An 11,243-nucleotide genomic window follows, 5' to 3' on the forward strand; every position below is an offset into this window, starting at 1 on the left:
TAGGCCACAACTGTCCCCTGCTAAAAGTGAATTTGTATTCCACTGAAAAATTTAAAACATATGGATCTGGAAAATAGATATGGACATGAGTGTGTGTAAAACAAAATCGTAATTTTTGTGTGAACTAACCCATAAGATAATATACAGCTGCATTCATTTTTGTGCCTTTTTATAACAAAAATAATGCTTGTTTAAAACAGGTTTCCTGATAAACACTAATTTTTTTAGGATAATCAACTTATGGACAGTTTTTTTTTTTTGTGTGTGTGTGTATATATATATATATATATATATATATACTTATAAGTATTTAAAATTGATATGGAAGTACTTAAAATGCTTGAAAGATTACAGACATTTTCATAAATAAACATTTGTGATAAGTGGACAGTATTAAAGTTGTAATGATTTTCTGTTCAGGAAATCTGAATGAGTCAAACAGCAGCTAGTCCTTTGTGTATCTGTGCTAATGCTGTGTTTTATAACTGGCAGTGTCTCTAAGGGAGAGGGTGGCAACAACTGCACAATAATCATTTCCCTGAGGCTTTGAAAGTGTCGCACACTTGGCACACAAACATGCACAAACCACATATGTGTACACACACACACACACACACACACACACACGCACACGTGTGATGTTCTGCTCAACTAAATTAGGTCTAAAGCCAAGCCCTGTGCACAGTGTTTGTTTTCTTTCTGGTGCTATCTTATTCCAGGATTACTAATCAAACAGGCCCTGGGCGATCGCAGGGCCAAACATCCATCGAAGTGCTTGGCAGCCTTTCAACTCTCCATGCTGGAGCCAATGGATAAGAGACGCCATTATTCATGAAAACACTCCAGACTGTCTGAATCAACTTCCCAGTTTGTTTTTAATGTAAAAACAGCCACCCTTTCACCAAACAAATGGTTAGCAAATATGGCAGCTGATAAGTTGAACCTTTTCTGAATGTCAGCCCTTTAAACAGACAATCACTGAGTTCTTTTCACCTGTGCGATTGCAGTTACCTCAAAAAATAGAGTCCTGACTTGAATGTCAGCTGCTGCCGTTACTTTACGGCACATGCAGGTGAAATGTATTCCATTAAAATGTAACTGGCTCCCATCAGGCCAACATTTATTTGGACTTGATTTGTTAAAAAAAAAAAAAAAAAAGGGATTTTCTACTGAAACCATTTCCATCTTCAGTTTCCACCTTTGTCCAGTGCAAATCTTTGCTTTTTGGCTCTAGTTTATGGTCCCTTTGATTCAAACAGGTCCCCACGCTCCATGTGTGCCAATTCGACTCGGTGATCTGCCCCATCTTGGTCTCCCAAACCACACCTGAGCATCAGCTGATGTAAGACGTAGGAGAAGCCCATCAATTAAACTTTTGAGTTCACCCTCCTACACGTCCTGAGACAGCAGACGCACCTTCCTCCCGCTGAGCACTCGTTTTCTGAGCTCTGCTAAGGAGGGAAGCTTCATTTTGTCTTTGTTTTTGCTGTAAACATTAAGGAAGATGCCAAACACCACCAGAAGACCACCCCAGACGTACCTGCAAAAGAACCATTGTACGTCATTCTCAACAAAACAGAAACATGTCATTAGTATAATCAACACTCAACATGACATTAAAACTGACCCAATCAAATGCTGATGGATAAAATCCAGTTACATTATTTGCTCAGCATTGTTGCATTTGGAAATACACCTCAATACGTTATGAAAGTAGTTTCATGTTGTGTTTAAAGAGATTCTGGTTCACTTACTGAAAAGTGAAAGGTTTTGAAAAGAACAGAAATGACAACACGATAGTCATGGCTTTTCTTCCTGTAGTCACTGGAGAGAGGAAAAAAAAAAGTGCATTAATTCACTATCTTTATTTACTAAATTTGAATGATCATTCCAAAAGTACTTACATATATGAGAGGGCTTGTCTTACCTGTGACAGCAACCAGTGCTCCATAAAGTTTTATCAGAGCCAGGACGAATGAAATGCCAAAATATCCCGTCAGTGAAAATAAGAATGCGTAACCGTATGTCGTCACTGGATGCTGAGTGAGTAAAACATAGTTTTAAGGACAGAATGCATTTAGATATTAAAAATACAGTATTTCAAAGGCTCATGTCATGTGAAACTTCTAGTTCCTGTTCCTCTGAAATGAAAGAGTCCTGTGCTTGTGTAAACATTATGATTAGATTTACATCACAGTTTTGTGGTTCTAGTTTTTATTTGGGTCAGTTAATATGAACCACCAATAAATATGAAAATTATGTTGCTGCAAGGGGTGTACCAAATAGAAAATTAGAAAAGCAATCACAACCATGAGTTCAATAACTTATGAACATCCGCATTTATATATCAACACTAGGGCTGCATGATATTGGAAAAAAAAATAAAAATACTGACACTATATTGCAATATTAAAAAATGAAGCAATTTCCATTTGGAAATAATTAATCGTTGTAGAATGATTGGGGTGATTTTGTAGGGAAGTGCATCTGCATAGAAAAAAAAAAAAAAAAATAGTATTATAATGTAAACTATATATATATATATATATATATATATATAATACAGACAAACACTCTAAATATTTTTAGTGCTGAAAGATTTGGGAAAAACTAAAAAATCTTTCCATTTGAACAATATTCCTCATAGGCCATATTCACACTTTTTGAGCCATTTAATATAAAATAACTAGTAATTAGTTTTATATTTACTGTAATTATTAATAAATACAAATTAGAAATATATTACTATTGTAATAATACAACAGCACTGTAAAAATCAAGCATTTAATAAAAATTATAAACCATTTTATAAATTGCGATTTTTATTGTGATTATTCAATAAAATCTAAAAATAAGAAACATACTACTGTTGTAATACTACTCCACCAAAAATAAAATAAACAAGTATTCAATGAAATCTAATAATAAATCTAATAATAATTTAAATAAATACATAAATAATAGTTTTATACAAGTTAGGGGTGGGCCATATGATACAAATTTCACGATAACAATTTTATCTATTGTATTTGTTCTATTATCTGTAATTTGCTTTTTATTTTTCAACAAACAAACAAATAAATTAATATATAAATAAATACTGTCCCAGGAGCTTGGGGTAAAAATGCCACAAAAACCACTGCCACTGGATGGGGTGGATATGGCCCTGGACAATTACATTAAATCCACTGTCACGATTAAAGTGAAATATGAAAATGAATGAAAAGTGTAGATTGAACATTACATTTAGATGTAAATAAGCATGCCATCAGCTTCTGTTCCAATGTAAAGATGAATTTTGTTGATTGGTTATTGGTGATAAAACTGGTAGTATTCTAATTCAAAGTAATTGGTTAAATTTAGATATTTGACATCAAATACAGATGCATTTAATACGATAATCATAAAAAAAATGTCTATAAGGAGGACAAAAAAATACCACTGGAAATCAATTCCAGGGTGCAAATATTGCCTCTTAATGGACAAGTTAATGTCTGACCCTAAATGATAGTGTTCTAGAAAAATAGTTAACCGGTCACAACAGATTCTATTTACATACAGTAGTCTTAAAGGTACAGCATCAAGAACAGCCTGGTAAATTCTAAAGAGTCAGAAGAAGGATGAAAAACTGCCATAACTGTTTGTGCAAAATTGTAATTATAATAATTATTTATATTTTTGAATTCCAAATGAATGTGTACTTTACTGCAAAATATATTTGTGTTAAAACCCACCTGAGAACAGAAAGAAACAGCAGGTCCAAGCCCCCCAACAGACAGCAGCCCCAGCAAAATATACACAAAACCAATAGAATAGGAATATAAAACCTGCAACACATGGACAACAATGAATAATACTCCTGCACATAAGAGAGACAAACATTATAATGATGGTCTTAATTCTAAATAATTAGTACCATCTCTGAATTGGTTCCGTTATGGAGTTTCATGGCTTTTTCCTGCACATTTCCAATAGCAGCATCCGCACAGAGGGCCAGAGATATGAGAATTACCCCTAGAAACAACAAACAACCATAACATTTCAATTACATTTCGTTTTTAAAAAATCATTCTTATGCAGACAGTAGATTATTCTTAGCAATAGCTCACTAGATTTTGGAACAACCATAGTCAACAGACTGACAAAGAAGCAGTTCTGTACCTGTTGCATTGAAGTTTGGGGCAATCTTGCTGTCTGCCAGTGTAAACCAGATCAGACCGAGACTCATGCACAGAGCAGCAGACACGTCTGCAACGTTGTAGCGCTTCCCTAAAAACAAACAACATCAACAAGCTCTATCAAGAAACTCTGACATGGATCAACTCAAACACGTCACAAAAGTCGCATAAACATGGATCTGATCCTCTGCTAAGCTGAGGGCCTTATCGTCTGGGTCCTTTGAGTTCTGGCTGCAGGTTTGGCTGCAGGTAGACTTTACAAAGATCTTTGAACAAGTTCAACGGTGAACTGATGTTGAAGAGAGAAGGAGTTTTTGTGCTTTTTATGCTGGATTCTTCAACTCATCACAAGCAAGCATGCGAGGAGAATGAGTTTGAGGTTGGACATGAAAATGCAAAGACCAGAAAAAAAAACAAAAGCAAGAAAGGTCGAAGAGTGATCTCAAACAGGTAACTGCCGTGGGGATGGAGGTGATGCAGCAGGTTGCTCTGCATCACTTTGATTCCGTCCAGCTTTGATGGGTTTGCATCTTGAGCGCATGCTCAACCAACGTCCCGCTGATCTTACACACCAGCCTCAGGGGACACAAGGTCTATGATTCCAGAGAAAGGGAAAAAAAATATCCCCATAAAAAGAGAGGGGAGAACTGTTCAGCTGGTTTCATTCTTTCTTGTTCAGGATATCAAAACTCCAATCGAATTCTTGCATAAGAAAAGCGAAGGACTCCAAAACAGTGGGCAATGAAAGAAACGGCATAAGAACAAGGAACTTGTTCACAGGAAATTACAAACCTGAGAAAAAAAACAGTCAACTGACTTAATTTTAAGGGATATTTTCCCCACAAATCAGTCAACCTTATTGTGCTAATTCAAACCCATATATGACTTTTCTTCCATGAAAAATCTATATGCAGCTCTTTTCTTATTTTAAAATACCATGACAGTAAAATAGGGCATTCTAAGTCAATATACTGCAGTATTTCCTCTCTCAATCAGTAGAAAATATGGTTAACACCCCGTCATGCATGAAAAAAAAAATACCGTCATGTGCCGTGAAACCGGTATAATTTTGAAAAATACCATGATAGAAATTTTTGGTCATACCGCCCAGCACTATGCTATACTCCACAATATATATTAATTCAGTATTTTCTTCTAAATTTCAAGCTTAGGCTGAAATGTAAGTCATTATTCACTCATATTTTTTATATTCACTCATCATGACAGTAAAATAGGGCATTCTAAGTCAATATACTGCAGTATTTCCTCTCTCAATCAGTAGAAAATATGGTTAACACCCCGTCATGCATGAAAAAAAAAATACCGTCATGTACCGTGAAACGGGTATAATTTTGAAAAATACCGTGATAGAAATTTTTGGTCATACCGCCCAGCACTATGCTATACTCCACAATATATATTAATTCAGTATTTTCTTCTAAATTTCAAGCTTAGGCTGAAATGTAAGTCATTATTCACTCATATTTTTTTCTCTGCTGCACCTTAAAATCTCCTGCTCAATATTTCTGAATAACAACTTTGCTGTTGGCATTATTTGGTTGCAGAATACTTATAATAATAATGCAAAAGTAATATGGACTCCTTTAATCATACTTTGTTGTTGTCCTTTTTGGAGCTTGATCACTATGCACACTATGAACTGTCACAAAAATTCTCAGTTTGTGTTCCATGGAAGAAAGTAACACCATATCTACAGCATCCTTTGTGGCACATCTAGTGTAGACAGCTTCACTGATTATAATGCGTTCTATTTTTTTTTATGGAGTACAGTAATGCCTATAGTAAAAACAGTTATAGTGTGAAATATTATTAGTGTTTAAAATAAATGTTGTTTTCTATATTTTTAATTTTAGTATATTTTAAAATAGAAATACATTTACATATTTCTTGTGATGGCAAAGCTGAATTTTCAGCAACCATTACTCCAAACTTTAGTGTCACATGATCCTTCAGAAATCATTCTAATATGCTGATTCGGTGCTCAGTAAACATTTCCTATTATTTTGAATGTTAAAAACAGTGAAACCGTGATGCATATTTTTCATGATTCTATGACAAATAGAAAGCTTAAAGGAACAGTATTTATTTAAAAATATTTTTTAAACAATATAAATGCATTTATTGTTTCTTTTTTTCAGTCTGCATTGAATGGAGACATTAAAAGACAATCAGGCATATTATCTGTTGTACCTTGTATAAAAACTCCTCCGATCATGACAGGAATGAGTTTGCAGCACTTAAATATGACTTGTGTAGGGTAGTTCAAGTATCCTAAAGAAGTGTTGGATAGGCCCATGGTCCCAACTGTTAAAAATGCGATGATCATGTAGGTTTTGCATGGTATCCTGAAAAAGAAGAAGAGGCATTCCATTAAGTTGTTTTCTTATTTTGTGAATACTAGTTTTATGTTAATGTAAAATAAAAGTTGGTATAACTTTAATGTTAATGTTAAAGGGGTCATATGATGCTTTTTTAAAGATCATTGTTTTGTGTATTTGGTGTAACAGAATATGTTGACATGCTTTAATGTTCAAAAAACACATTATTTTTCAAATACTGTACATTATTGTAGGTTCTCTATGCCCGCCTCTCTCAAACGCTTCGTTTTCTACAAAGTCCCTCCTTATAGAAAATCCATTTAATAGAGGTATCGGTATCAATTAGCATGTTTACATGCTCACCAGTAAGCTGATAACTCACAAATATCAGCTTATTAAAATAACCAGTTTTCCCCGTTTGCATGCACATCAAGTAAACCATGTTTACATGACTTTATTAATAGATCAGGTTATTTCCCTGTAGTAACGTCAAAACATAGCTAATCACTTCCGTATCTGTCTCCGAGTATTCCATATGTTGTCAGTTTGTGATGTTAAAGCTTGCATGTCAGCGGGAAACTTACAGCTCATATATTATACTCATGCATTTACAGAAGCAGCATTTTGACTGACTGACTGACTGACTCTGCCTGGATGTGTTTAAATCTGCACTACGGATGTGTTCCTGTCACGTATCACACATGCACACTTCAATAAGCCAACGGAAAGTAGGTTAACGCGTTTACATGCCGCGCGAAATCGGGGTAAGAGGCAAAAAACTACCTGTGTCGGCCAGTTTATGCTTATGCCGTTTATGACCTTTACTCCGATAAAAGAAAATGGGTTACTGCATTTACATAACCACGTGCGCTGTTGGCTTATTAAGCATAATCAGCTTAAGAACGTGCATGTAGACGCACTCAATGATACTGCAGCTGGTTGCAAAAAAAAAAAAAACACCTTTAGGAAAAGAAAACCTACAGTGGCAGGTTTTCTTTTCAATAATTTTTAAATTGGTCGACAGCCCCAAAAATTACCTTCTCCTTTTATCCTGAGTAAGCTGCAACTCCACCAAACCAAACAAGGAGTAAAATCCAAACTGCACTAAAGTCAGATACCAGCCAAATGGCTTGAAGCCCTCCACAGAGAATATCAGCTCCTGAAAACACAGAGACTAACAAGTTAGCAATGCCACATAGTAAAACATGACTTTAGCATCACCGCAGACACAAATATAAAGCCAACAATCACAAATTAAGTAATGGGCCAGACTGTCACCTGCAGGTAGCCGTAGATGAGGTAAAAGAGGAAGACGCCGGCCACACAGATGAAGAACTGTGTTGGTGTGTTGAAGCTGCTGAGGTTGATGCCCAGCACTCTGAGCTCCTCCACCGATTTGATATGAGGTGACATGACCTCTGTGGATGAGGGCACAGATATGGAGATGTGCTTCCTCGAGCTGTAATTCCCAAGCCCAAATTTGCCACTCATGATGTCTGCAGGCTCCTGGAATTAAAAACAATTCATCCACAATCTGAACTTACATACTTTAACTTCACTGTCTACTAAAGATCAATATCCAGTCTGATGTCACATCACATCTGTTTCGATGAAGAAACAAACTCCACTACATCTTGGGTGGCCTGAGGGTGAGTATATTTTCATTTCTGGGTGAACTATTGTTTTAAAGCTGTGCTATAAATGCATAGTGCTCATTAATGTCTGTACTCTAACTTGAAATGAAGTAGAGGCTTGGACCGGAAAACATTATTCAGTACATCACGACTTAATAGTCTGCACCAAAATGTTCTTGTTAAATCAAGTTCATAAAATCAATTAATATGGGAACACCGGTCAGTCATTTTGCTTAGTTTATTCTTTGCTCTCTCACACACACACACACACACACACACACACACACACACTATAACAGTTCTGATACAGTCACAGTAGCAATTATAGGCTAGTATGTTGGTGGAAAAAATAATTAACATGCTATATTTTGTATGGTTCAGTGTCATATTTTGAAAAACACTTTTCTAAATAGTTTTTGTGCACATAAACATGCTTATAATTCAAAACAAAGCTTTTATTTCTGTTGTTGCTTACACAAACATTTAGATGAGGGAAATATCCTCTAATGCAACAGTGGTAGCATGACACAATAATTGTAACACATTCAATATACACCATGGTACTAACTTATATACATAAATTATAGAATTTATATATCATTGCGGTCAAAGACACTTAAAGAATACCACTGAATTGCACATATTTAAAATGCCATACCATGGTAACTTACTGGGATTTGTTAATGTCTGTGCATTCACGGTATACTGATTTATGCATTTTTAAACTGAGAAAAGACGACAGAATCTTACCAGAATGACCCAGAGAAGATCAGAGTGATTGACCAATTTAATCAGAATCACACTGATCAGATGGGAGTGATGAGTATCTGTCAGCTGGAACTGTGTATCACACTGATCTCACATCTCGCCCAGCTCACTACCCGATAAACGACGAGCCCCAGCACTGACACGCATGGCAGGCTCAATATGTGACTTCACCGTGCAGCATGAGCGTGAGATCAGTGTTTAAACACAAAATCGCTCCCTCATATGGAATTTAGAAGAGATAAAGAGTGTTAGCGGCTAAGCTAACACCTGCTGCTCTGCTCCACTTCCGGGTTTAAAGTCCGGTTTAAGCGCTCGTCTCATGGTGATACAGACATCTTTACATCGATCCAATCGAACGGAACACAAAACAAACCCTTCATCCATAAAAACGTATGTCAACGTGCAAACTTTACGATGATTCTAAAGGTTTTCATTTTGTTCTGTTTTCCGGCAGCAGTCAACAGCTTCCGGTGAACTCTGACCCCGTGACCAACGTCACTGAACACCCACGTGTCGATCTGAACCAGATCTGAACACACTGCACTGATAGATTTGAGGTTGGAGAACAATATAATAATAATAATAATAATAATAATAATAAAACATATTGTATTGTAATCAATCTATACTATGATTTGCAATGTATTATTATTATTATTATTATTATTAGAGAGGGCTATTTTCTGGCTGTTGTTAAAGGGATAGTTCACCCAAAAATGAAAATTCTGTCATTAATTACTCACCATCATGTCGTTTCAAACCCGTAAGACCTTCGTTCGTCTTCGGAACACAAATTAAGATATTTTTGATGGAATCTGAGAGCTGTCTGACCCTGCATAGACAGCAATGCAACTGAAATGTTCCCAAGTCCAGAAACGTAGCAAGGAGATCGGTAAAATAATCCATGTGACATCAGGGGTTCAACCGTAATTTTACGAAGCTACGAGAATACTTTTTGTGTGTGAAAGAAAAAAAAAACGACTTTATTCAACAATTTGTCTTCTCCGCGTCAACCTGGTGCCATTTTGGAGAATATCCGCTGGACGTAAACAACGTATGCTGTTCTGTGTCAGCTGCGTCACATGGATACGCTGTTTCCGTTCAGATCAAATCACAGCACGTAGCAAACAGATCCAGCGTGACGTGATGGATTATTTTACCGATCTCCTTGTTACGTTTCTGGACTTGGGAACATTTCAGTTGCGTTGCTGTCTATGCAGGGTCAGACAGCTCTCAGATTCCATAAAAAATATCTTAATTTGTGTTCCGAAGATGAACGAAGGTCTTACGGGTTTGAAACAACATGAGGGTGAGTAATTAATGACAGAATTTTCATTTTTGGGTGAACTAACCCTTTAAACGCTTACTGTGGATAAGCATATAATAACAATAATAATAATAATAATAATGTTCAATGCCTTATTATTAATTAGGAGTCAAATTTTATAAGATTTATATTTGGCAAAATTTTATTCAGCAGCATTTTTGGGCATCATAAACACATAAGCGCACATTTTTGATGCTGTCCGGGTCAGCTGTGCTTATAACCCAGAACAATGTTGAACACCTTCTGAGTGCCGCTTATGTAATCTGTTATGAATTCCAAATTCTTGAGCACTGAACATAGCATGACAAAGGTGCCTGGATAATATATATATATATACATATATATGCCAGGTTTGCCACGCAATTTTTTAAATATATTTTATATTAACATAAAAGTGAAGTAATGAATTATAAGGTAATGTCATTTGCTAGACCCTACATAGGACAATTGGTTTGGAGAATGAATGAATGGATGGATATTTGCTAGATGCTAAAGCTAATATTGTACCACACATAGCATATTACCAGGGGTTCTGTGTTATCTAGATGCAATTTTATGACCTGGTAATATATCGAAATTCTGATGCATTTCTTTCCACACACCCAGAGGGATGTAGCCTACTTTTCCATTACAAAAGAAGCACATACTTTTAATGCATAGTATACAAGCATGCAAATTGGGACGTAAAACAAGAAAATCCACTCGGCAGAAATCCGTCATCAGAAAATGTTTGACTCCTGCTTTTCTGAACAATTCTACTATAGGGTGACCATACGTGCCATTTTCCCAGGACGCGTCCTGGCCAGGATTTCTATATTGCCTAAAATATCTATAGGTTTTGGCTTTGTTTGCGTGTGCAGACCGATCGGTGTATGACATCAAAATACCATACAGACGGTTCCTTATGCTTTCAATATGCTCTCGAGGTATTTTGATGTCATACACCGATCGGTCTGCACACGCAAACAAAGCCAAAACCTAGATATTTTAGGCAATA

At 36.0% G+C, this 11,243-nt stretch overlaps 1 protein-coding gene across 1 annotated transcript; it reads right to left on the minus strand.

Moving 5' to 3' along the window:
* Positions 1-1,145: 1,145 nt before the first annotated feature.
* LOC107730012 (adenosine 3'-phospho 5'-phosphosulfate transporter 2-like) lies at positions 1,146-9,424 on the minus strand. Its single transcript, XM_016540760.1, has 10 exons — positions 8,902-9,424; positions 7,796-8,023; positions 7,555-7,676; positions 6,390-6,544; positions 4,162-4,269; positions 3,917-4,014; positions 3,735-3,827; positions 1,928-2,039; positions 1,755-1,824; positions 1,146-1,540 (listed from the first exon to the last, which is right to left on the minus strand). The coding sequence occupies exons 2-10, from the start codon at positions 8,006-8,008 to the stop codon at positions 1,390-1,392; spliced, it is 1,122 nt and encodes a 373-aa protein (XP_016396246.1). The 5' UTR covers positions 8,009-8,023; positions 8,902-9,424; the 3' UTR covers positions 1,146-1,389.
* Positions 9,425-11,243: the final 1,819 nt, after the last annotated feature.

The sequence above is a fragment of the Sinocyclocheilus rhinocerous genome, unplaced genomic scaffold, assembly GCF_001515625.1.
Source record: "Sinocyclocheilus rhinocerous isolate Xijiao unplaced genomic scaffold, SAMN03320098_v1.1 scaffold969, whole genome shotgun sequence".
Taxonomy (NCBI): Eukaryota; Metazoa; Chordata; class Actinopteri; order Cypriniformes; family Cyprinidae; genus Sinocyclocheilus; species Sinocyclocheilus rhinocerous.